The sequence below is a fragment of the Acomys russatus genome, chromosome X, assembly GCF_903995435.1.
Source record: "Acomys russatus chromosome X, mAcoRus1.1, whole genome shotgun sequence".
Taxonomy (NCBI): domain Eukaryota; kingdom Metazoa; phylum Chordata; class Mammalia; order Rodentia; family Muridae; genus Acomys; species Acomys russatus.
This window is the reverse complement of record NC_067169.1, coordinates 8,765,812-8,792,213: the sequence shown is the minus strand read 5'-3', so window position 1 is coordinate 8,792,213 and position 26,402 is coordinate 8,765,812. Positions and strand designations below refer to the sequence as shown.

Sequence of the window (26,402 nt, the reverse complement as noted above, 5' to 3'; positions counted from 1 at the left end):
TGTGGGGCCCAGGAAAAGGGTGCTGAGGGGAGGAGTGAAGGACATAAATTTGCCTTACAATGTCAGCAAGAATTCTTTTTCCCTCGCGAGTTACGTCATAAAACAAATCTGCTATTGTACATAGCATCCCCTCCAGAACTTAGAATTTGGAAACTTTGGAAACTTGAGCGCCAGGGAAAGTCAAGATATCAGCCAGCTAGCCAAGCCTAGTCCCTGGAGGGGAGGAACTGGGGGCGGGGCAGGACAGAACTGGGGGCAGGACCTTCAGTGAGAGCCCCAGAGAGGGTCAGCCCCGCAGCTGACGTAAGAGCCAGGCTTGGATTGGTGAATGGGTACTCCAGCCTGAGCTCATAGGTGCAGGGCAGCTTGTGGGACTTTGATTGGCTCAGTGGCTGCTGACCGCTTATTGGTTGCAATAGGTCGTCACGGCAACCGAGGGGTGGAAAAAAAAGGAGAAGGGTGTTGGGCCTGGCGGGAGTGCTGAGGATTGCGGGCGGCTGGGCTGCTCTCCTGGGCGGTGTCCGAGGAGCTGCTGGCCAGGTCGCCCTGGGTTTCCACCATCCTCTGAGAGGTGTCCGAGCGAGTTGGTTCTACTAGCGAGCCCCTTAAGCCGGCGCGATGGGTTGCTGCTTCTCTAAGAAGCAGAAGAGTGAGAAGGAGTCGCGGGCTGAGGGACAGGAGGAGCAGCCCAAGCTGTACAGCTGGGACCAGCGGGAGAAGGTGATGTTTTGGGGGCTTTCCGGCTCTGCGTCCTCCCCGAATGCCTTCTGGGGGTCCCGAAGGAGCAGACAAGAGCGAGGAAGCTTGGCGGGCGGCCCACCACTGCTTTTCTCGCGCGCGCACAGGCAGCTGAAGTCGCACGACTTTGGTGGCGCTCTGTGAAGGGCTCAAAGGAGGCTTAGAGTTGGTCAAGCTAACTAGATCCCCAAGGGCCTTTCCCTAGGCTCTGCACCCTGACTCCCAGGATGGAGTTCTGGGAGGGAAAGAGCCAGGAGGGTGCTGGATCTCCAATCAGCTCTTTTCACCAGCAGCGGCCAAAGGGGTTTGGTCCAGTGGTTGAATTACTCCACACACAAGACTGATTCTCATCTTTTATGCGGCTTGTGTTCCCAAGCTGTTACTCTTTTGTCTTCCTCCCTTGGCAAATCGCTTATGGTGCCTCTTGCTGTTACTCGGTTACTAAATGGACTGTTTCATGTCCACCTTTACTCTCCCTCCTCTTCCATTCACTAGAAAAGAATAATGAACAGTGAGGCAGTCGTGGACTGTATTGTGTAAGGTGAAAGTACCCAGACAAACCAGGAAGTAGTTGCTTTATATGAATGAAAACGCCCTTATTTTTTATCTTATATATATCTAGAACCCCAAAAGGTTTTTTTAAAAAAAAAAGTACCCTAATCTTGCACAAAACACACTTACTTAGGCATACATTTCACAATGGTTCCTCTTTCTACATAGTTCTTCATTTCTGCTTAGGATAGTTACTTAGTAAAACATTTTGATAGTTGGTTTCTCAAGTAAAACGAGAGAGCTTTTTTTTTTTTTTTTTTTTAAATGGGTATCGTGAACAGTTAACTATTGCTTAATGCAACACTTTTGATAAAAGATATTTTATAGGGTCTTATTGATGTTTTGGTATAACAATTTATCCTGTATCATTTCATATTGCAAACAAAATTTAGGCAGTTCATATAAATGAGATTCTCACAGTGTTGTCTTTTTAAAAATGGAAGATTCTGATGGAATTCTCGGGCTCAGCTTTTTGCCTTTGACTCTGAAACCCTTCTTGGGCCATGTGGCCTTTTGTTCCTCTTATAGCAGTATTTTGTCATATAGGAAAGTGATCTAATTCCTGTTTTATAAGAAGATTGTACACATCAAAATTACTTGGTGGGTGGATTTTGAAATATTTTCGACAGCCTTGGGATTTCTAATAGTGCTGTTTAAAATTTTTCTTCCCAGTGCTAGGGATTGAACCATGATAGGCAAGCATTCTACCACTGAGGGGCATTCCTAACTGCTCTTTTAACTTGAACTTCCTGCTCCAGAGAGAATTGGTTTTGTTTGTTTGCTTTTTTGTTTGTTTTATTTTAGCTTTTTGTTTTAAAATAACAGGCAAAATCTGAAAGTGTGCATTGTTACAATAGTTTTGGTTGGCTGTGGTACTGTTTCATAGTAACTGTCTTTCAGCTAACTTCTACTAACAGAGTTCTGATTAGTTGGCCTCTTCTGTTCTTGTTGCTATATTATGTTGTTATTTTTTGCAACAGGATCTTTTTTATTGTATTTTGAGGCAAGGTTTCATGTCAGTCTAGCTAGCCCTGACTACCTTTCTGATTTCCCTGCCTCCGTCTCCTAGAATTGCAAGTATGTATCACCAACTCAGGTTAGAGACAGTGTTTTGTTAGGTACTTCTGGCTAACCTGTGCAGGCTGGCCTTGAATTTCTGGCAATCCACCTGCCTCAGCCTACTGAGTACTGAGATTATGGGCTTGTACTACCACACTCTGATAGTTGGGACCTTTCATGTGGATGTGTTCTGTGATATCCTTTTCTTGTGCGCTTTATCTAAGAAAAGTACTAATAGAAAAAAAAAATAGTGGATACTAACATCTAGATGTCCCCTCCCCTACCATATGAGCATGCATTAAATTTTCTGGTGTAATAAGATCATTTAAATTTTTTTAACATACTTTTATCCAATACAAAGTTGTCAGCCCTGAAACCATATACATACAAACAGTAAAAACAAATTCAGCAGGTTGTGTATATATATATATATATATATATATATATATATATATATATATATTTATGCATACTTACACACACACACACATATATATATATATATATATATATATATATATATATATATAAAAGAAGTCTTTTTGAGAACATTCCTAGCTCCTGTAGTTGTAGAGACATAAGAGCTGTTAGTGGATGTGTAAAATAAGCTCATGCTTCTGGATATGTATATAATACAAGTTCAAATCTCTTTTGTGGTGCGGAGAATAGAACACAGAATGCTAGGCAGGTGCTCTACCACTGATCTGTACCCGCAGCCCTCCAGTGGTGCTTTTACTGAGCTTGGTTTTGCTATCTATTATAACTTTCAGTTTTTTACTAGAAGGAACTGACTGTAAATACACAGCCTACAGAAATAACAGATACATTGTATATTTAGTAACAGAAATGCTTTGTCTTAGGTTTTCATAATGTTATGGAATATCAAAACAATTAGTCAACCTGTAAGACTTTTTTAAAAGAGAGTTGCCTGTAATTTCCATACCATTGGAAAAGTGGTGGTTAAAATTTCGTTAGGTTGTATAATCAGAGTTGATGGGTACCCCATGGGTTTTGGGTTTTGCATTGGGTAATTGGGTCAGCCTTAAGGGACTGAAGCTAGGAGAAATTGTCTCAATTAGAAAGAATGTTTGAGGACTAAGTAGTGTCATGGCAACTCACATACTGCTGTCAACAGTGGAAGAAATTCATTTTCCATTGCTGCTGACTTTGAAAAAAAAACTTACTACACTGACATGATGAAATATTTTTGGATTGCAAGATCTCTGTTTAAATCGTTTAGAAAGAAATGTTTTTTTTTCATTATTTGTATGCTGTATTCAATAGTTCAGCAAATTATTTGATGTATATGTATTCAAACATCAAGGAAGAGCCAAAATTATTATGTTTGCCCTCTAAAAGCTTACTGGTCTTTTGGAGTGGTAACAGGAAATATTGAAGCAAAAATGAGGCGAAGATGAGTGGCAGAAAGGTAGTTTTTAATTTCCAGTTATTCATGCTAATACTCCTAAATAATAGAAATAAGAACTTGTTCTCTTGGCTGGGCGAGGTGATGCGTGCCTATAATCCTAGCAGGATTGGTGCTTGTGAGTTCAGTGCCAGCCTCCTGAGTTTCAGGCTACTGTGTATGAGTGTGGTCATTGTGCGACTGAGATCTTGACTCCCTAGGAAAAAAGAAGAATTAGTTAACTAAATGATAGCCTAAGTATGAAAATTGTGGGTTGAGTCTAAAGAACACACTTGTATCTGCTACATTTGTCTCAAGATTATCAGAAATAGTACTTATTAAAGCCAAAGCCTTAGACCAGAAGTCTATCTGTGCAACCTTGGGTAAACTAGCCAATTTGTGCATTTCAGGTTTCTTAGCTCTAAAGTTTGCTAGTGCTAAAGAGTTCTGCACAATTTAGCAAGGTGGAGGCCTGCCCTAAAGAAAGAGACATTAGACAGTAATTACCATCTCCAGAGACACACTTTGACCATAACTAACAGGAGATCATAATTCCCAGAATTGGTCATCAGTAGAAGGGGTGACTTTGTGGGGGAACCAGTGTCTATGTTAGAACCTTCAGAAGTTGATGATCTGCTACAAAGAAGTATCTGTAGTGGGTAGGAAGTTAGATGCTATTTGCATCATCTTCTAAGTTATATGAGGTAATTAGCTGTCCACTGACATGAACTAAACCATCCCCAAATGTAATACCTTAAAACACTGGCAAATTCTGACTTTGTTTATGACCCTGCCCTTTGTGTATGCCTAAACATGGCTGACTCTATGTGGCATAAACTGTGGCAACTTAAGTAGGGGCTGCAGCATCGACTTCAGGGGCCTTAACTCCAAGGTTGCTGTAGGCATTCAGTTGGGAGCTCAACTGGAGCTGGAGGCCAAGCACTCTCCATTTGTATTCTGGCCTTCAAGGTCTAAGGGTTAGGGTTAGTGACTTTACTGAGTCTAGGAGATGCTACATCTCCCCCCCCCCCCTCCGCAAATAACTATTTCTGATTTCAACATTTTATTACATATATATCTTAAGGTTTTTATTTTACAACTATGTGTGTATATGAGTGTCTTAGTGTAGGTTTGTACACATGAGTTCAGTGCCTATAGAGGGCAAGAGCAAGCTTTAGATCCTTTGGAGGTGGAGTTTTGTGCAGTTATGAGCCATCTGACATGAGTGCTGAGAACCCAGGTCCTCTGCAAGAACAGTATGTACTCTTTTTTTTTTTTTTTTCTTGAGACAGGGTTTTTCTGTGTAGCCTTGGTTGTCCTGGACTCACTTTGTAGAGCAAGAACAGTATGGACTCTTAATGGCTGAGCCATCTCTCTAGCCCTTCATTACATATATTTTAAAAGAAAACCTTTGATGTATGTGGCATCAAAGCTAAAATAAGCGTATCTGCTAAGAGCTGCTTTTTTAAAAAAATATTTATTTAATACTATGTATTATATAGTGTTCTGTTACCTGCAAGCCAGAAGAGAACATCAGATCACATTATAGATGGTTGTGAGCCACCATATGGTTTCTGGGAATTGAACTTAGGACCTCTGGAGGAGCAGTCAGTGCCTTTAACCCTCTGAGCCATCTCTCCAGCCCAAGAGCTGCTTTTTAAAAAGATTTCCATTAAAGTGAGCAAATTCGATTAGTATATCTCAGAATATCATTACCTAAGTTAACTATGGAAATGGAATTTGATGAAAATTTTGGATATTAATATATTAATTCTAACTCCTGCTACACAGCAGGTTTGGAGACTGCCCTCTTAGCTTTAGATAGCTATCTTTTTGCTGTGTCCGTTTGTGACTTTTGTTCTATATGATCTCTGGCTCCATCACTCTTCTTTCCCCATCACGAAGGCCTCTAATTACTTCAAAGTCCCCACCCCACCCCCAAATACCCTGATATTGAAGGCTAGGGCTTCAAAGTAGAAATCTGGGCAAACAGACTGGAGATACAGCTTAGTGGTAGAGCACTTGTCTCACATGCATGAACCCCAGGGTTCAACCCCCAGTAGCATCAGAAATGGGGGAGAATGGATATTAAGTCCACAGCACACTCAAGCCTATTAAACAGCTCAGTAATTTAGCAATAACTCTTTTTTTATTTTTATTTTTATTTTTTGCAATAATTCTTTTGTCAGTATGTGCAACAAGAGATCTTGAGCTGGGCATGGTGGTGCACACCTTTAACCCCAGCACTCGGGAGGCAGAGGCAGGCGGATTGCTGTGAGTTTGAGGCCAGCCTGGTCTACAAAGTGAGTCTAGGACAGCCAAGGCTACACAGAGAAACCCTGTCTCGAAAAACAAAAAAAGAAAAAAAAAGAAGAAATCTTAACTCCTAATATCCTAGTAATGAGTGTATGTGTGTGTGTGTGTGTGTTAATTTGTTTGAATGTGGGCCCACACATGCCCTGGTGTGTTTGTGAAGGTCAGAGGACAGTCTTGGATGTCACTCCTGACTTTCCACATCATTTGAGACACTGTCTCTTGTTCTGTGCTGCCTGGGTCAGGCTGGCTAGCCTGTGAGCTTCCAGAGGTTACACATGTATGTTGCCATGCCTGGCTTTATGTGAATTCTGGGGATCTGAACTCAGATCTTCCTCACACTTGTGCTACAAGTGCTTTTCCCATTGAGCCATGTCCCTATTGCTTTTTTTTAAAAACTAACTTACTTCTCAGATAAATATGCTTACAAATGTTCAAAGTTATCTGTGCCTTACGGAAAGATAGGTTAGCCAGAATCTCCTGCTCCAAATTAATTGTCCACAAAACGCACACACAAAATTTTATATATTCTTGACCCTCATCCTCCTCCATATTATTTTTGTTGCTATACAGATTTAAAATAGGCTGAAAGACTATTAATAGTAGCAATGATCATATGTCACTTGGATTAACTCACAAGAAGACCCAAATCATAGTGTCACACAGACTTCCTTTTAGGTTTGCATGCCCAGGAATGAAATTTGATAGCAGAAAGAGTGGATCCATTTCCTGGGAGGTAGATGTATATTAACCAGGGTTATAAACTTTATATTATATTCACTCCTCTTGTAACCACAATGCTGTTATCACATTTAGAAAATGGGGTGGGGCATAGCTGGGCGGTGGTGGCACATGCCTTTAACCCCAGCTCTCGGGAGGCAGAGGCAGGTGGATCGCTGTGAGGTCGAGGCCAGCCTGGTCTACAAAGCAAGTCCAGGACAGCCAAGGCTACACAGAGAGACCCTGTCTTGAAAAACCAAAAAAAAAGAAAAAAAAAAGAAAAACCCAAAAAACAAAAACAAACAAAACAAAACAAAGAAAATGGGGTGGGGGGGAGCACTTTAAGGCTATCTAAAGGCTTTGTATATGTGTGTGAATATCCCTAGTTGCCTCAAAAAAAAAGCATATTTACAGTTGAAATGGTTCAAACAGGATCAAAGCAATGTGTACACATAGTACTTGGTGAGTGTGCCCTTGAACTTTGGTTTCCTTCCCCCTTTCCTCCCTCATTCATTTTATTTACTGAAAACAAACACAAACAAACAAAAGTGCCCTATTTATTTTCTAGCTTACTGCAAAGTCAATGAGAGTGGGGCACTTTAAGTTTCAGCATTAACAGCAGTGCCTGGCATCCAATGGGCACTTACTTGGTTTGGGTGAATAATGTTAACAATACTCAATGTGATGTGCTTTATCTCTACAGGTTGATCCAAAAGATTACATGTTCAGCGGACTGAAGAACGAAACAGTAGGCCGCTTACCTGGAAAAGTGGCAGGGCAACAGTTTCTCATTCAAGACTGTGAGAACTGTAACATCTATATTTTTGATCACTCAGCTACTATTACCATTGATGACTGCACTAACTGCGTAATTTTTTTGGGACCAGTGAAAGGCAGCGTGTTTTTCCGAAATTGTAGAGATTGCAAGTGCACATTGGCTTGCCAACAATTTCGTGTGAGGGACTGTAGAAAGCTGGAAGTCTTTCTGTGCTGTGCCACTCAACCCATTATTGAATCTTCCACAAACATCAAGTTTGGCTGTTTTCAGTGGTACTACCCTGAATTAGCAGCGCAATTCAAAGATGCGGGGCTCAGTATCTTCAATAACATATGGAGCCATGTTCATGATTTTACACCTGTGTCAGGAGAGCTCAACTGGAGCCTTCTTCCAGAAAATGCCGTGGTTCAAGACTATGTTCCTATTCCAGCTACTGAAGAGTTCAAAGCTGTACGAATTTCCACAGACGCCAACAGAAGCATTGTTCCCATATCCCGGGGCCAGAGACAGAAGAACAGTGATGAATCATGTCTGGTGGTGTTATTTGCTGATGATTATACAACTGCAAATGCAAGGAAACTAATTGACGAGGTAAGGAGAAAGAGAAGAGAAATAGACATAGAGAGGACCATGCTATTTTGGAGAGTTTCTAGGTTTTGTTGTTTTCAGATTAATTATTTAGAAATACTGGCAACCCTTAAGTTGGTCCCCTAACTTCCTGCCTCCCCAAGGTTTGCCTTAGAAGCAGATTGCGTGGGCCTCAAAATCCTTCCTCAGGAAAACTTTTTGGCCAGGCGGTGGTGGCGCACGCCTTTAATCCCAGCACTCAGGAGGCAGAGGCAGGCGGATCGCTGTGAGTTCGAAGCCAGCCTGGTCTACAAAGGGAGTCCAGGACAGCCAAGGCTACACAGAGAAATCCTGTCTCAAAAAAACAAACAAAAAAAAAGAAGAAGAAGAAGAAAGAAAGAAAGAAAAAGAAAACTTTTTAATCTAGTTCAACTCAGCAAGCATTCATTAGCACCAATTCTCAGCAGGTTATTTTGTTACCGTATCTCATTCATTGTCTGATGCATGTTTCCTTTCCACCTCTTTGCTTAAATACCTTGTAATTAGTTGCAACTTAGAAATAATTGATCACAGCTGATGCTGGAAATGAAGGTATAAAGATACAGTTCTCTGCCTCAGAGAATTTTCATCACCATCATCAACAATTTCTCTACACACAACCGGACTGCATATCGAAGCGTGGCCTTTTCTGATATTTACTGAGGAAATTTCTTTGGAAATGTAGTTGGTTGGGAATGACTTTTCCGAATAGAACTTTTAGACGCTGCAGTGACAATGCATATCCCCAGCCCACTCCACACTGGGCTCCTTCTTTTCTTGCCCCATTGCTGCAATAGATGACTATTAAGGATAAGATGGGAACTGAAATGGCAAAAGCTCTTAAGACTTGTGAGTGGTGGCTTTTAGTGAACTCTTTAAGTAGAGAAGAGTTCATGCAGAACAGCTTCCCCTTGAAAAACATTCGAGGAGGGAGAGGTTAAGTCTCCAGAAGCAGCAGTTCTTTTGGTGGTAGGTGCACCAGTAGGAAGATCAAGCAGAGCTTATCCAATAGGATCTGTTTAAACTTAAAAATCAAGCTTCCGGAAGTGGATAAGAAAGTATGTTTTTTCTTTCTTTTCTTTTTTTTCTTTCTTTTTGTTTTTTTGTTTTTGTTTTGTTTTTGAGACAGGGTCTCTCTGCGTAGCCTTGGCTGTCCTGGACTCTGTAAATCAGGCTGGCCTTGAACTCACAGAGATCCACCTGCCTCTGCCTCCTGAGTGCTGGGATTAAAGGCGTGTGTCACCACGCCCGGCAGTAAGTTTCTTTCTAAAGAGATTGTTTTAAAGTTGAAGCATACCAAAAGGAATGATTTTGTTGACAAAAAGTAAAAATGACTAGTTCTCTATAGCTATGCACCTGTAACGCAGAGAATCCATGTCTGAAATCTACAAAGTATGTTTGAGGTATAGATTTTAAAATTATAGAAGCTAAAGCTTGATTTTAAAACTTTGCTATTTTCTTTTTTTTTGCTTTTTGACTTGGGGTGTCTCTGTGTAGCCTTACTTAGTGTGAAACTTAGAAAGTAGACTAGGCTGTGTCTTGAACTTCCAACACTCCTTCTACCTCTGTGTCCCAATGGTTAAAGCCTTTGTGTCTGGCTTCAGATATTGATGTTTTCTTCTGTTATGCCAGTAAGTTTTGTAAAATATAGAAAAATATGCCCGTAGCTTTTGCACTATCTAGTCACATGTTAATTCAATATCTGAGAAGTAAATACCTTCATTATGTTGTATGGCAAATTTATTTTGTATGATGGATTTTTACTATATAATTTTCAAAAGATTAATCATTTACATTAAACTCCTTTGGTAGGTCAGGAGTGGGTATACAGATACATTAACATGCTTACAGGAAAAAAAATCAACACAGTCTTTATTTATGAGTCATGAATGTTCTGAACCTTTTGACCTTTGGTATCTGATGTGTGAAATGACCTTTGCAAGAATATGGCTTAGAAGAATTATGTTCTTTAAGTGTCCTTCTGGAAAGCAAAGGAAAAATCCTACACTAATTATAGTAGCTTACTGCTACATAGTGTTAGATATATAGTTTTGCTGTATGTCAGACACTGTTATAAGGGATTCACGTGAATTAACACAGTGTTCAAAACAACCCTTTGGACCCCAGACAAGGTAAGTAGCTTGGCAAAGGTCACTCAGCTAGCTGGTAAACAGCAGAGCTGTGATTCACCCATGCAGGCTGATAGTGTTCCTTTGTATTAACCTTTAAACATAAAGCTGTTGTGCTGTCCCAGTGCTGCAAGAAAGCTGATGGATGGTGGATGGTAGGTGTAGGAATGTAACCCAATGAATGTTGACTCAGGGGGGCGTCAACCTAGAGGTGCAAACTAGAATTATCTAGTTCTGAAAGCACAAAATTAAGAAATGAATTATTTAAAAATAAAGCTCTTCGGAGGTCAGCAGTGTTCCTGTAAGTAACACCTCATCTGTGCTCCGTAAGTAAGCCCAATGACCTAACTGGTTCACACAAAAAGAAAAAAAAAAAAAGGAAGCATGTGCAAGAGAGAGAAATTGAAAATGAAAATTGCATATGGAGTGTATCAAAGCATGCTGAATAGTAAAAGGCAAGCACATTTTTTATTGTAAAACTTTATTTTTTTTAAAAATAAAATCATTACAGATTTAAAATGTGGGAAAGTTCCTTCCACCTTCCCACCTAAAAAGTTTGTAGTGTGGGCTGTAAAGCATGGTCTTCATTTAAGATGGTAATTTTGGAATAGGTTAAAGATGATTACCACAGGCAGTGCACTTTGCAGCCAGCCGCAGTCCCATAGTTGGTCAGCATCCCTCTCCACAGAATTTGTAGTTTAATTCCTATGTTTAATTAGCAAGGTTAAAGTGCAGAAGGGCACCAGAGTTTTCCATTTGATGTTAATTTGATTGTTTTGTTTTGTGTTTTGTGCTTTTTTTCAAGACAAGGTTTCTCTGTGTAGCCCTGGCTGTCCTGGACTTGCTCTGTGGACCAGGCTGGCTTTGAACTCACAGTGATCCACCTGCCTCTGCCTCCTGGGTGCTGGGATTAAAAGTGTGCACAACCACGCCCAACTTTGATTTTTTTTCGGTTGATTTTTTTTTTTTGTTGTTGTTCCATGGCTATTTTCTTTTGCCTTTTCTCCCCACAAGTGAATATAAGCTTTCTTTGTATATAGCCTAATACTGGCAAGTGACCAATGATGTTTGAATTTGTTGGATCATACATGATTGAGTTTTCTTTCTTTTATTCTTTCTTTCTTTCCTTTTTTTTTTTTTTTTTTTTTTTTTGAGACAGGGTTTCTCTGTATATCCTTGGCTGTCCTGAACTCACTTTGTAGACCAGGCTGGCCTCAAACTCACAGCAGTCTATCTGCCTCTGCCTTAAGTGCTGGGATTAAAGGCGGGTGCCACCATGCCTGGCATGATTGAGTTTTCAATGAGTATCTTCATTGCATCCTCAAAACCATTAATGAATACAAAAGGCATAGGGAGCCCAACTAACACACTGAGGGTCTTCACATCGCAACTCAGTCCGTGATATGTGAAAAGGAGAAAAACCTAAATGTTATATTGAGAGATTACATAGTACTTTAAATATTATTTGTTAGCAAAGAAACAGCTCAAGTTAAGGTATTCTCACAGCACAACTGTGTCAGGATAGCTTAGTCTTGGAAATGCACTTAATATCTCTAGTTTGTTGAGTAGTAGCATAAAACTGCATTTTGTATGGTTTTTACAAATGCAACACATGGGTGTCTGAGCTAGGGAGTATCAAACTTGAGAACGTAGGGCATTCTAGAAAGGCTGATTAAAGCAGAAAGCACCCTGCATAGGGAGTTAAGGGAAGTTACTAAGACTTGGTTTTCTCACCTCTAAAATTACTTGTTTGCTTCTATATGAATCATATATACATACTGGATAAAATCAAGTAAACAAGGTTTGATTTATATAAGTATATTTTATAATCTAAGTGGTTAGTTACCACAATTTGTAAGTCTTCAGAAATAGGATTTTCATGTAAAGGAGTCTCTAAATGTCTTCAGTGAAAATATTAAAATAGATATAGCTGCATAGTTCATGTTTTGTTTTAGATAATGATATTTTTAATTAACCATTTGTTTTGAGAATATGTCTTGTGTATCCTATGTTGGCCTGGGCCTGGGTATGTAGCTAAGATGGCCTTGAATTCTTGATACTCCTGCCTTCACCTCGTGAGTCCTAGGATTATAGGTGTGAACCAACATGCCCAGCCATTTAAGCATAATTTTTTTCATATATATGACTCTAAAATGTCCTCAACATTAGAAACAGTGAGGAGATTGATTCTGATATTTTAAGTAACTTTACAGATACCATCTAGCAGTGCTGTCCATATGATTTTTTTGGTAATTTTTAATGTATTGTTTTGTCTGAGTCAGTGTTGAGTGAGAGTTCTGAAATAGGATTTGAGTTTGATTCAATTTGATGGTAAGATATTCAGTAATATAACCACAGCATAAACATATTATGAGCTGTTACTGCTGCTTTTATAGAATGGGTTGGAAACTGTTCACATTCAAGTATAAGTTTGAAAAACATGTAGATAACTGATTTTTTAAAAGGATCATATCACAACTTTTGGTTTTTTGAGACAGGGTTTCTCTGTGTACTCACTCTGGAACTCACTCTGTAGACCAGGGTGGCCTGGAACTCAGAGAGATTGGTCTGCCTCTGTCTCCTGAGTGCTGAGATTAAAGACATGTGCCACCATTGCCTGGCCTAATAAAGAATTCTTTAATCTAGTGTTTGTTACATTAACTTGAATTAAAACCATAGCTCCATTGACTAATAGTTATATGGCCTTGTACAAGTTTCTTAACCATCTCATGTCTTAGTTGTCTCATGTCTAGAAGGAAGATGGCGGTAGTACTCATTTCATGAGAGGTTAAATATATTATGCTAATATATATAGATAGATTATATGTATAAAATTCAGAAAACTTCATGTACATAGTAAATGCCCCCATAACTGTGGTCTAGCATTCTTACACCAAACTATAAAAATTGATGTGATGGCCTTTAAGATTAACATTAGATAATATTTTTCCATTTTATTATAACATCTTTATTATAGTTAACAGATTATATTTATTATAATGAACTATGGTATTTTTGTATTCAGCAGTTACCATATCATTATATTAAGCTTCCATTTAGTACTTGTAAAGAAAGCACAGCAATGTGAATTAGTCAGCACTAAAGCAAAAATCAGAATGCTATATTGCATTATATACAAAAAAATGCTGAAATAACAAAATCTTGCTTTCATCCCATCAGTTCATTTAAAATCTAAAAAAATATTTATTCTCCACAGATGGTTGGTAAAGGCTTCTCCCTGGTGGAGACAAAGGAAGTGTCAATGAAAGCTGAAGATGCTCAAAGGGTTTTCCGGGAAAAGGCATCCGACTTTGTACTTCTTCTGAACAAAGGTATTTTCTGAATGACTGGGGTACTTTTGTGGTTATTTTCTTGATCGACTTTCTTAATACTTTCTCTTCCTTCTGTGTTGTCTTCTCTTCCTCTTCTGTTTCTCAATAACTAAGAAACCCTATATAGCTCACTTTTTTCTTGTTCTGTGTTAGGTACTTAAACAGTCACATTTTTGTATTATTTTAGTTTTTATTTTATTACTATTTTATCTTTGTTTTGTTGCAAAGCACTTGATAAAGATGTGCTTTAGCCGTACTGAAAAAGGAGTAAGAGAGCCAGGCGTTGTGGTGCACGCCTGTAATCCCAGCATTCAGTGAAGCAGAGGCAGGCAGATCACTGTGAGTTCGAGGCCAGCCTAGTCTACAAAGCAAGTTCAGGACAGCCAAGGCTACATAGAGAGCCCTGTCTAAAACAAAACAAAACAAAACAAACAAAAAACAAAAGAAAGAAAAGAAAAAGTAAGAATATAAAGTCAATATTTTCTATTTTCATATAGTATAATTTCATATAATATAATTAACTTCTCATGAAAAATCAGAATTTTCTCTAGTAAGTGAATACTACCAGTAAATTTCGGATATTGAAGAAATGTATGTAAGAAAGGAGCTGGAGTACATGCCTTGCTGAAGCGCTGCTGCTTGCTTATATTTTCTTAAATGTGTACTGACTCTAGAGGCCAAAGTACTATCTCTCTGTTGGGAGTAGAGACATTGTTTGCTCAAGGCTCCAAGATGATATGAATAGCAATATGCAATGCTAATTAGGTATACCCTATAGACAGGACACAACTGCATGTGTATTCTTTATGTATAAATAAGTTATAATTAACTTTAAAATTGTGTATGAAAAAATTGTAGAACAGTTAAAATAATTTTAATCAGTAATGCTGTGTGTGGGCTGCTAAGTGTTGGCACAATATTTCATATCCTTTTTAAAGTTATTGCAGTAGTGGCAGGGACTTACTCCTACACAGTGTTTGAATCTCCCTCAGAATATATTCTGACATAGGAATATTCAAATGAAATCTTGAAAATGAACCTTAAAACTCTCAACAACTATCAGAAATGGAATTGAGCGATAAGTCTAATGCATCCTAAAGTTGTGAGGGTTAGGGTTGAAGTCAGTAATCTGAATCAAGGGTTTGTGTATTTGTACACAATTAGTAAAGAAGCATTGTAGAACTGATTCAACCTAAATAGTATCTGTCTTTAAATAACATAACGTTTCCCATGGAAATAATAAAATGTTTTGTTGCTTCCAAAAGCAGAACTAAAATCAGTGAGCAGATGTTATAAGAATTTCAGGAAATAAACGTCATACAAAGAAGTCTTAAAAAAAAGAAGATGCCTACAGGAAGCACTCAAAAAAAGACTGACGTGGTCATATAAGGTCAAAGAGCCAACTTGAAGGACTTTCCATTGGCAACATTTGGGGACAGTTTGACCATTGAATAGAATAATGTGTTTGGGGTATACTCAGTGGTAAGAATGCTTGCCTAGTGTGTTTGAGGACTTGGATTCAATTTCTACTATAAATTAATAAATAAACCCAATGAAAAAATAATCAAGGTAATGTAACAACAGCACCTGTGGAAAAGGAGAGGGCCGAGTGAGATGGTTCACACCTGTAATCCCTGTGCTTGGGAGGTAGAGGCAAAGAGTTCAGGAGTTCAGGGCCAGCTTAGGCTGCTTGAGACAAACATGGGAGGTGAGTATTAGGATTACAGGCTGCCTCTTACTTTCTGCCTCTTCTGTCTTTGCTTGTTCTTTTTTTCCATTCTTTCTTTTTCTTTCTTTCATTCTTGTTCTTTGTTTTTTGAGACAGGGTTTCTCTGTGTAGCCTTGGCTGTCCTGGACTTGCTTTGTAGTTTAGGCTGGCCTCGAACTCACAAAGGTCTGCTTGCCTCCACCTCCCCGAGTGCTGGGATTACAGGCCACTGCACTCAGCTCTGTTCTTTTCTTTTTTAAATCTGGAGAAAGGGATTTGTTTTTTCAATCCCTGTGATGTATGAATCAAGATAGGAAAGAAAGTTCCATGACATCACAGGGAAACGATGAAGCAAGTCCAAAATACAAGGCTCCTGTAAGATTTCTTCAGATAAGGGAACTCTTTTGGATTAAAATAATCTAAAGAGATGTAACAGTGAATGCAGTGAGAGAACCTTGATCGGATATGGGATTGATATGGACTAGGCTATTAAAGGGAGAATTTAAACTAGGAGTTTGAAGATGATAGGAGTTGCTTAATTCCCTTAGGTATGGAAATAGTGTTGTAGTTGGGTAGGATGTGCACACTGAGTATCATGGTAGCACCAAAACAAAAATAAAGCATGTTTGTGCACATGACGTATAGTATATAGAGGCCAGGAAAATGACTCAGTCAGTAAAAGCACTTGCCACCAAGCTGGATGACCTGAGTTCATCTCCTCCATCCCCCATGGAAGGGGAGAACTGACCTACATAAGTTGTCCTCTGACTTCCATAAGCATGCCATGACATGAGCACCCACATCTCTAAGAATAAATAGATAAACAAACGAATCAATGTAAAATAAAGAAAACCTTTGTGGCCAAATTTTGACTCTTGGTAACTACAGTTAAAGGTAAGATGAAATTTTTTGATGTTTTTTCTCGTTTGGTTTTTTGAGAAAGGGTTTCTCTACGTAGCCCTCGCTGTCCTGGAACTCACTCTATAGACAGGCTGGCTTCAGATGGTAAGATGGATATTTATGCTGTTCTTTCAGTGTTTTTATAATGTGTGCTTTTTCTTTTTTTCAAAACAAAAATTGGAGGGGTTGGAGTAATGGCCCAGTGGGCAAGAGCACTGGCTGCTCCTCCAGAGGATCCAGGCTGACAACTGGCTAGAATTCCAGTTCCCATGGTTCCGATGCCCTCTTCTGGCCTTTAAAGGCACTGCATGCACATGGTCCATAGGCACTCATTCAGGCAAAACACTCATACACACAAAATAATAAAAAACAAAAATAAAAACTTTTAGTTATAAATTTTTTTCTCATCCCCCCCAATTTGAGAACAAGTCAAGATGCCCACTAGTGAGTATATTAGTTCATGTGGACTAGCAGGCAGACTTGGTGCTAATGTTCTAACAGGGTAGACTGGGCCCTCTATTAAGGTAACGAGTAGTCTTTCTCAGGCAGGATTTCTCAGCCTCAGCACCATTGACATCTTAAGTCATATCATTCTTCGTCCTGGGGAGGGTTGGCCTGTGCACTATAGAATGTTGAACAGCATTTCTGACTCCCGCCCACTAGATACCAATTTCTTTAGTTGTAGCAACAACAACAAAAATGTTTTTAAACATTGCCTGGTGTCCTTTAATGGGCAGAATTGCTCTCAGTTAAAACCATTTTTCAAAAAAAGGGTAGGCTTACTCTTGAAAATGTACTTTTATTGTAATCTACAGCTGAATCTAAATTAGTCTTTAATCACAATTATCTAATTGTAGTTAATAAATATCACTATTTGGCTATTAATAAGAGAATCTGTTGTTGTCCACTCCAAGAGTTCCAAACCTGACTAATCTTAAAAACTATCTGGGATGTTTTAAAAATACACATTTCCAACTACTATCTCAAAGGGAGTGATTTGGAAATCTTTCTGAAGTGGTTTTGGAATGAACGTTTTTGGTAGTTTCTCAGATGATCCTGAGGGTCTTTGTTCCTTTGTTTTAGAGCTTCCTTCTATTCAGCACACACAGTCTGTGAGTGTTAATAGAGAGCAGTTAGACAACACGGCACTTTGTAGGCCACTGCAGGTTTGGTAGTTTAGTCTGAATGAGAGAAGCTAGTAGACATTTTCTTTTTTGTTTGTTTGTTTTTTGTTGTTATTTGGGGTTTTTGTTGGTTTTTTCAAGACTAGGTTTCTCTGTGTAGCCTTGGCTGTCCTGGACTCACTCTGTACACCATGCTGGCTTCGAACTCAGAGATCCACCTGGAGTACTGGGGAGTACTAGGATTAAAGGCTTGTGCCACTGAACCCAGTGCTACTAGACATTTTCATGCTTTTTATTTTTAACACATTTTTAGAATACTTTTAATTTACAGAAAATTTGCAAAGACAGTACAAAGAGTCTGTGTACCCTTTACCTGCCTCTCCAAATGCTAGCACAGCCAAGACACACTTGTCAAAACCAAGAAATTTACATTGGTAAAACGTTAACACATACAATCTGTTCTCATTTCACCAGATTTTGATCATGCAAATCTCAATTCCAGAATCCACCTCCAAATCTCACATTGTCTTTAGTTGCTGTGTTTCCTCCATCGCCCCAACTCTATGACGGTTTTCAACCTTCCTTTTGTTTTTCCTAATCTGAAACGTTGAAACACTTCCAGTTAGTTTGAAGGATATTGCTCTGTCGGGGATTGTCTGCTGTTTTCTTGGGTTATAAGGGGTTGTAGGTCTTGTAGAAGAGGCGAAGAGATGTTGGTCTGCTCTGGCTATTTGCTACAGGATGAATGCAGAAGTCAGGAGATAGCTTGTGGGAGTTGCTTCTCCTCTACCATGTGTACCCCAGGGATGAAACTCGGGTTGTCAGACTTTTACTTTCACTTGCCCATCAGTCTAAAGATTTATATTCTGTTTCATAACTTTAAGTTTGTTCAGCTTTATTGCTGTATAATTACCAGACATTACATTTTAAGGTATCTAATGTAGTGATCTGACTGCGAATATGCCATATATTATAGATGATACCACCAAGCGTTACCTCATACGATTACCTTCACATTTTTGTTTAAAATCTATTATTTTTGTATGAATATATGTAGGTACATTGCCATAGCACAGCTGTAGAAGTCAGAGGCAACTCTGTGAAATCAGTTTTCCGTTTCTACCTTTACTGGGTTCTAGGCTTATGTAGCAAAGTCTACCCGCGAGCCATCTCGATGACCCCTATAATTGCCTTTTTGTGGTAAAAACCTTGAAATTGAATCTTAGCAATTTTCCAGAACGCAATATGGTATTGCTAACTATAGTCACCATGCTACACATTAAGTCTTAAGTACTACCTGTGTGTGTGTGCGCACGCACGCGTGCGTGTGCGTGTGTGTGCAAGACACTATTTTTTGAGACAACACTAGATGACCTGGAGCACACAGATATCTGCCTGCCTCTGTTCTGCAAGTGCCAGGATTAAAGGCATATGTCACCAAGAATGGCTCACATTGTACTTTTTCTTTCCACTCATCTGTCAACAGATCCCTAAAGTTGATTCTATTTCTTGGTTATAGTGAACAGTGCCTCACTGATCATGGGGAATGCAGAACTTCTTTCTGGGTAGTGAGTTGATTTCCTTTGAATATATACCCAGAAGTGGGGTTGCTGGATTATATAGTAGTTCCACTTTGGAGTTTTTGGAGTATTTTCATAATGGCTATAACAACTTACATTCCCACTGGCAGATCACAAGGGTCCCCTTTGCTTCACATCCTTAGCAACACATTTCTCTTCGTAATAACAGCCAACCTAACATATATGAGAAATTGACATCTCATTGTGGGTTTGATTTGCATTTGCTTGATAATTAGTGACATTCGGTACCTTTTCATGTGATGTTTCTAATTTCATTGATAGTTTCAAAGCAGTGCTTTGCATTTCACTTTTCTTTTCAATTCCATTAGGTTTCTGTTCTCATATTTATTCTTTCCTTACTTTCCCTAGCATTAGGTATAATTTATTCTTTCTCTGGTTTCTGAAAGTTTGAGTGTAAGTTACAGAATGTATTATGTTTTTGACATTGAAAACTTACATGTAACAGCATGCCTGATGAAGCATATGTACATACATGTTCTCATGAGACACAGCACTGCCTTCCTCACTTAGGTGCAATGGACACCACGTTTGGGGGCCATGTCAACACCAAAATCAATAGGAACCCCAGAAATGTGATAATTAAGGCAGGGATTCTTGCTTATCTATGAGGAATAAAGCAAGAAGGCTGAACCTCACTCAGTTGGGAACATGCACAACAAGTATGTCTGAGAACAGCTACTAAATTGAGCAGATATCAATGGGAGGGAGGTTGTGTACACTTTAGAGACTTAGAGGTGGTTACAGAAGAATGCTAACAAGTAGGCAATTGAGAATCTACTGTATTTGTATTTAATACTGATTTTTTTCCCCTATAAGTATGATTTTAGCTATATTCTATGAATTTCAGCACATTTTATTTTCATCTTCATTCAATTCACGAGTTGGAAAAACTTAGTTGATAACCTGCTTTAGAAAATGAAATTTTACTCCAGGCCATGGTGGCCTATGTGTATAATCCCAGCACTCAGGGTGCAGAGGCAGGTGGATCTCTGTGAGTACAAGGCCAGCCTGGTCTACTATAAAGTATGTTCCAGGACAGCCAAGGCTACACAGAGAGACCCGGTCTCAAAAAACAAAAACAAAACAAAACAAACTAAAATTCTTTTCAGTCCAGTATGACAGTCTTTCCTGTAACTGTTGGTTTAGAACAGTCATGTTGAAGGAGATAATTGGTAAAGTTGGATCAAACTGTATCATCTTACTAGCATTTTTTCTGTTACATTGTTTTTACCTCTTTTTCAGTATAAGTGAGCATTTTTTTTACAATTCCATTTAACCTTCTATTGACTTGTTGATTGTACATGTTTTTCTGAAAGTTAGTTTCATAAAAGTCAATTATAATTTAGGTCATTTACATTCAGCTTCACGTATAGTATAAGAACCTGCTAACCTGCTAATGGATCTCCCTTCCCATCTTATGTCCTTTATCCTTTCCTTTGCTATTATGCTTATTATGATGCATTGTTATAATGGATTGTTGATGTTATTGCTTTGAATTGCCACATATGTTTAGAGCAATATAAAATAAGAAAATAGAGATCATATTTAACTGGAAGTTTTAGACCAGAGGAATGCCATGGTCCTTTAAAGTGCAATTATTATTACTCTCCTTATTGTAGGGGGAAAGCAGAGAGACCATATAGGCTATTGTTCTAATCTAATTGATGCAGGATAGTGGTTTGTTCACGACAGCTGAGATGCCTAAATTTAAAGCTATTGCAGAGTATTTGAATATGACGTTTACATTGAAATACTAAAATAAGACCAGGATCCTGCAGGGCATGGTGGCGCACACCTTTAATCCCAGCACTTGGGAGGCAGAGACAGGCGGATCGCTGTGAGTTCGAGGCCAGCCTGGTCTACAAAGTGAGTCCAGGACAGCCAAGGCTACACAGAGAAACCCTGTCTTGAAAAAAACAAAACAAACAAACAAAAAAAACCCCCCAGTATCCTTGTTGATCTCATACTTCCCTTTGAAATAATCACAGTAATTTCAGTATTATCAGACTAATAGGACTAATTAAGGAATATACAAGTTTTCTTAAATTTAGGATTATCCTAGTGTAAATGGATGCACTTACATACCTGTTTAATACATAGGTATTATGTTAAGAAGAGTCATCAACAGATTCAGGTGGGACCTTTTCAATGTGAATTCCCTATAGGATGCCAAAACCATAGGAGGTTTGCCTGAACCAGCTATTTTAATAAGAGTTTCAAAATGGTCACTTTCTGCCTATATCAGCACCTCTACATTTATCAGCAGATGTTAAGAGAACACCTTGTACACCAGCAGTGTTTGCTTGGCTTTTCATATCAGAAAAGCAGAGTAAAGAGGAAAAGCAAGCACCAATTTTCAGAGTAATGAACTGGTACCCTAGCAACCCTCAGTAATGTCTAGTGAGTTTGGTTCCATTTTTGTCTAAATACCATTATGAACTCAAAGATATTTATATAGTCAGTGTGTTTTAATAAGCTCTAAGTATTCTTCTGACTTCACCATGTCTCATGTTTAGCCATTGGGAACCTCTTTCAGGTTATCTTTTATATCTTTTGAATATTAATATTTAATATCATATTGGCCTTGCAATGTCAGTGCTTTTTGGCTCAACAAGATATTTCAGCTAGGTATGATGATACATATTTGTAATTGTAACACTCAGGAAGCTGCAGCAGAAGGATTGTGAGTTTCCAGCAGGCCTGGACTATATGACAAGATACTAGCCTCAAATTTGCTATGTAGCTGAGAGTGGCCTTAAAGTCCTGTTCTTCCTGCCTCTTACCTCCTGTGTGATAAGATTATAGGCATATACTAACTGTATCTTTCTTTTATTTCAGTGGCAAAATTTTAACATACAGAAAGTAAACAGAAGAGTCTGGTATGGTGGTACATGTCTATAATCCCAGTTGGGAGGTCGGTAGAAACAGAGGCGGGTGGATCTCTGTTAGTTTGATGCCAGCCTGGTCTACCAAGTTCAGGCCAGCTAGTGATAAGTAGTAGGACTGTTTAAAAAAAAAAAAGAGAAAAGCAAACAAGATAGACAATGGTATAACAAAGACCTGTGTCTACCACCCTGTTTTTATAGTTACCAAATATGTTCATGAGTTTTCCATTGCTATAAAAAAAACTGAAATGATTGACTTAATAAAAACAAACCCCTTTATTTTGACTTGCAACTTTTGGAGCTTTCAGTCTATGACTGACTGCCCTTGTTCCTTTGGCTTTCTGTGGCACAGAAACACCGTGATGGCAGCATGTGTCAGGAAGAAGCCCATTCTCCCTGTGCCTGAAACAAGGGAAAAAATGAGGCCCCGCAGGGCTCCTTGTGGATAGCCCTTGAGGGTTCTGGATGTAAAACCTCCCATTCTGGACCACTGCTTATATATTCTACTACCTTCCATTAGCACTTTGGACTGGGTACTAAGCTTTTAACACACAGACTAAAATCCAAGCTATTACACCAGCTCATAGCCAAATAATATAAGACTTAGTTATGTTTTTTCTTTTTCTTTCTTTTTTTTTTTTTGGTTTTTCGAGACAGGGTTTCTCTGTGTAGCCTTGGCCATCCTGGACTCACTTTGTAGACCAGGCTGGCCTCGCCACCACGCCCAGCTGATTTTTCTTTTATAATACTTTTCTTCTGGAAGTTTTGGTTCCTTACAATATTGTTCTAACACAATGGTTTTGTAATAACCGCAACTTTTACTACCAGAGTAAAATTAATGACACTTTAAAATCTTCTATCTTTTTGTACTTAGGCCATATTCTACTGAGGGTATACAGACAAAGCATTGCCTTATAAGGTTACTTAAAATAAAGTTTTTGTATGGTCATATCATTAACTTGATAGATGCATTTATTTTAGTTCATTTTTAAGTTTTAGAACTGCTTTCCCCCCCCCACATTTACTTTTGGCTTTGAGATGCTGACATGTGAAGGAGAGATAAACATGTTTTTTGTTTAGATCCCAAGTGTGGGGTGAGAAACAGACTTGTGAGAGAGCAGGTGATATTTATCCCCTTAGACATTGAAGCAGCTTGGTTGTTACCAGTTGAAACACATCATTGAACAGATTCTGAGAGGAGATATAAATGTGAGCCAAAACCAGGTGGCGGGGCATCTTTGGAGACTTGGGATTGTTTGGCTGTTCATTGCTCCACTGACATGCTTTCCAATGTTGAGTTATATGGAAGGGTACATTGAGAGAATTTTCACCTCATCCGTGCTACTACACTTGACCCCTTCTTTCTTCCAAAAGGTAAACATTAGAAGATGGGGGTTGATATTTACCTTTTTACATCATAACCAAGCTTTCTGAACAGGTCTGTGGGTTAGAGTAGGTTCTCTAACATGAGAACTTTCCCCTAAAAAGCTACCTTTAGAATTATTCTCCCTTGTAAGGTTTTATTTGATACCCTCTTTTTTTTCAGTGATTCATCTTTTCTTATTTTATGTACATTGATATTTTGCCTGCTTGTATGTGTGAGGGTGATGAAACCCCTGGAACTGGAGTTAACAGACAGTTGTGAGCTGCCATATGGGTTCAGGGTCCTTTGGAACAGGTCCTTTGGAAGAACAGCCAGTGCTCTTAACCGCTGAGCCATCTCTCCAGCCCCTTTAATACCCTCTTCTTACAATCCACATTTTCCAGAGTCTTTTTGCCTAGAGCAAGAAAATATAACCAGTTACCTTTTCTGTTACTCAGTATCTATCACAATCTGTAGACGCTGTGGTGCTGTGAATTCAGAGTTTGGCTTGTTCTCTAGGTCTGAGTGCACTGTTGACTGCCATATTGCTTGCCTTTATTGTATGTTTTCTGTATTAAATTGCAGCCCTCCAGTTATTTTAGTGCCAAATATAATGAGATCTTTCTCATTCTTGTCCTTTGTTCAGGACACATAATTACATTAAACAGCATTTCATATTTGTTCACTTTAGTATCTCATACTTAGTACTACATTATTCTATATTGCTTTATGTTTGTTTAATCAGTTTATACCTGTTCTCAAGACACATTTGTAAACCCCTTGACGTCAGAACTTCTCCATCATCATAGGAAATAAAAAGCTGATCTGTTAGGAATATAGTGATAGCTGAATGAATGAATGAACATTAATTGAATTCAAATGTACATTCTGTTGGTCTGATTGGCCTTGGCCATGCTTGCCAACAAATTTGTGTTATAGTCCAGGTTACCAAAGATTAAATCATGAATCTTTACCCCAAAATGTAAGTCCCGGGGGCAAGGGGGAGGTAAAAGTACTCAAATTAATGGATGAAAAGGAAGCACAAATATTTCTATTCAGAGGATTAAAAACAAAGGCTGACCTTTGCTTTTGGAATGTAGCTTTAAGATACACTCAAGGAAAATCTTTTCAAGGAGATGTTGCTTTGGTGCCTGGCCTCGATTCCCTTTTGGTTTAGTTCCATCGTTGGTAGGCTAGAACTTGGTTGGTGAGTAGGGGAGCTGGAAAGAAGGTTGGCTGCCTGACAAGACTTGTTTATGTTGACTTGGATTGTTTTTGTTTTTGTTTTTTTATCGTGTTTGGTCTTTTGCCCACTATTCTTTGTACTGCTAGGTGAATGGAGATTCTTTGGTTTTGTGTGTTTAAGTTTTGTTTTTAAAAGAATACAAACCAGACAATATCTAACAGTTAAAAATATGACACTAAGGGGGCTGGAGAGATGGCTCAGTAGTTAAGAATGCTTGCTTGCAAAGGACTGGAATTTGGATACCAGCACCCAAATCTGGCAGCTCAAAACAAACTGTAACTCCAGCTGCAGGGACTCCTGTGACCTCTTCTGGCCTACCACAAGGCACCTGCACTCCACATGTTCACCCCCCCCCCCACATACACACATAACTTTTAAAGATGTGACACAAGTCCTATAATAGTTTCGGAGCTGCTTATCATAGAATGAGACTTGGTGTTTTATGATAGAGATGGGGCAGGGTGGGGGCTGAAGTTACAGGCCCTTCTATTTACCCCCTTTTCCCCCTCCTGATGAAGATACTGGAGATTTCTTAGGGAAGAATCCAAAACTGAATGCTGGGTGTAGTGCATACCTGTAATCCCAGTACTCAGGAGGCAGAAGCAGGAAGATGAGGAAATGTTAAAGACAGCCTGGTCTACATAGTGCATTCCTAGGCTACTCAGGGCTTCGTAGGGGGCCTGTGTCAAAAGTCTAAAACAACGGAACACAAGGAGTTTTGGGTTTGGGTTTTTTGTTTGTTTGTTTTTGTTGTTGGTTTTGTTTTGTTTTTGGGTTTTGGTATTTCTTTTTTTTTTTTTTAAGGGTTTTGGTTTTTCAAGACAAGGTCTCTCTGTGTAGCCTTGGCTGTCCTGGACTCACTTTGTAGACCAGGCTGGCCTCGAACTCACAGTGATCCGCCTTCCTCTGCCTCCCAAGTGCTGGGATTACAGGTGTGCGCCACCATGCCCAGCGTAAGGATCAGTTTTGTAATACATTTGTATTCATGCTATGAAACAATTCTTGGGATGCCTTTCAGGTCCTGTGATTGCCCTAGAATTTAATGGAGATGGTGCTGTAGAAGGATGCCACCTTATTGTAAACAAGATGTTCAACGGGACAAAGGTATAAGATCTTATTGACTGTGCCTCAGTGCAACGTTCCATTTCATTTCCTTTTCCTTACCACCAAATAGTACTTGTATCCGTGCTATATCCTTTAACCGGTAGGCTGACGACCATCTGTAACTCCACAGGACCCACCACCCTCTTCTATCTAACCTCAGAGGAAACCACTTTTGAAAAAATAAAACCCCAAGTTTGTGACTTTGTTCGGTGAAGATGTAGCTTTTGACATTTAAGGGCTACAGAACTAATTCTTTGTTTGTCTTGCATTTGAAATAGATGTTTGTATCAGAGAAGAAGGAGACAGCATCTGGAGATGTTGACAGCTTCTATAACTTTGCTGAGATACAGATGGGAATATGAAGTGAACGGTGGTATTAAGCCCTTTCCAACCTTTATATAGAGAGTCTGATAATATACTTAATGTATATTAGTCATTTAGCATTAGTAATTTTTCTAAAGCTAAAATTGTTAAAGGCTATTTTTTAAAAGAACTTTGAATACCATATGATTTACTTGAGAATCTGAAATAGTTCATTTAAATTAATTAGCTCTAATCATCTTATAAACTATTTAACCTCCTACAGTAAGCTTGCAGTTTTATTTCTTTTCATATAATACTCTTATTAGAAAATAGAAGTGGATACCAGTTCATGATTTTAATACTAATTACAAGCTCTTTCAAAGCCGGGTGGTGGCGGCTCACGCCATTAATCCCAGCACTTGGGAGGCAGAAGCAGGCAGATCTCTGTTGAATTCGAGGCCAGCCAGGTCCACAAAGGAAGTCCAGGACAGGCTAGGGCTACACAGAGAAACCCTGTCTCAAAAAAACTGGAAAAA

The 26,402-nt window shown here is 39.0% G+C and overlaps 1 protein-coding gene across 1 annotated transcript; it reads left to right on the top strand.

Annotated features, from left to right (window-relative positions):
• Positions 1-440: 440 nt before the first annotated feature.
• Rp2 (RP2 activator of ARL3 GTPase) lies at positions 441-26,402 on the top strand. Its single transcript, XM_051141289.1, has 5 exons — positions 441-720; positions 7,491-8,156; positions 13,518-13,632; positions 25,478-25,563; positions 25,842-26,402. Exons 1-5 carry the CDS (start codon positions 619-621, stop codon positions 25,923-25,925), a joined length of 1,053 nt encoding a protein of 350 aa, XP_050997246.1. The 5' UTR covers positions 441-618; the 3' UTR covers positions 25,926-26,402.

Coding starts and splice junctions, on each gene's coding strand:
- Rp2 (XM_051141289.1), top strand. CDS start 619: ATGGGTTGCTGCTTCTCTAAGAAGCAGAAGAGTGAGAAGGAGTCGCGG. Junction 13,633..25,477: donor TGTACTTCTTCTGAACAAAG/GTATTTTCTGAA, acceptor GATGCCTTTCAG/GTCCTGTGATTGCCCTAGAA. Junction 25,564..25,841: donor AGATGTTCAACGGGACAAAG/GTATAAGATCTT, acceptor CATTTGAAATAG/ATGTTTGTATCAGAGAAGAA.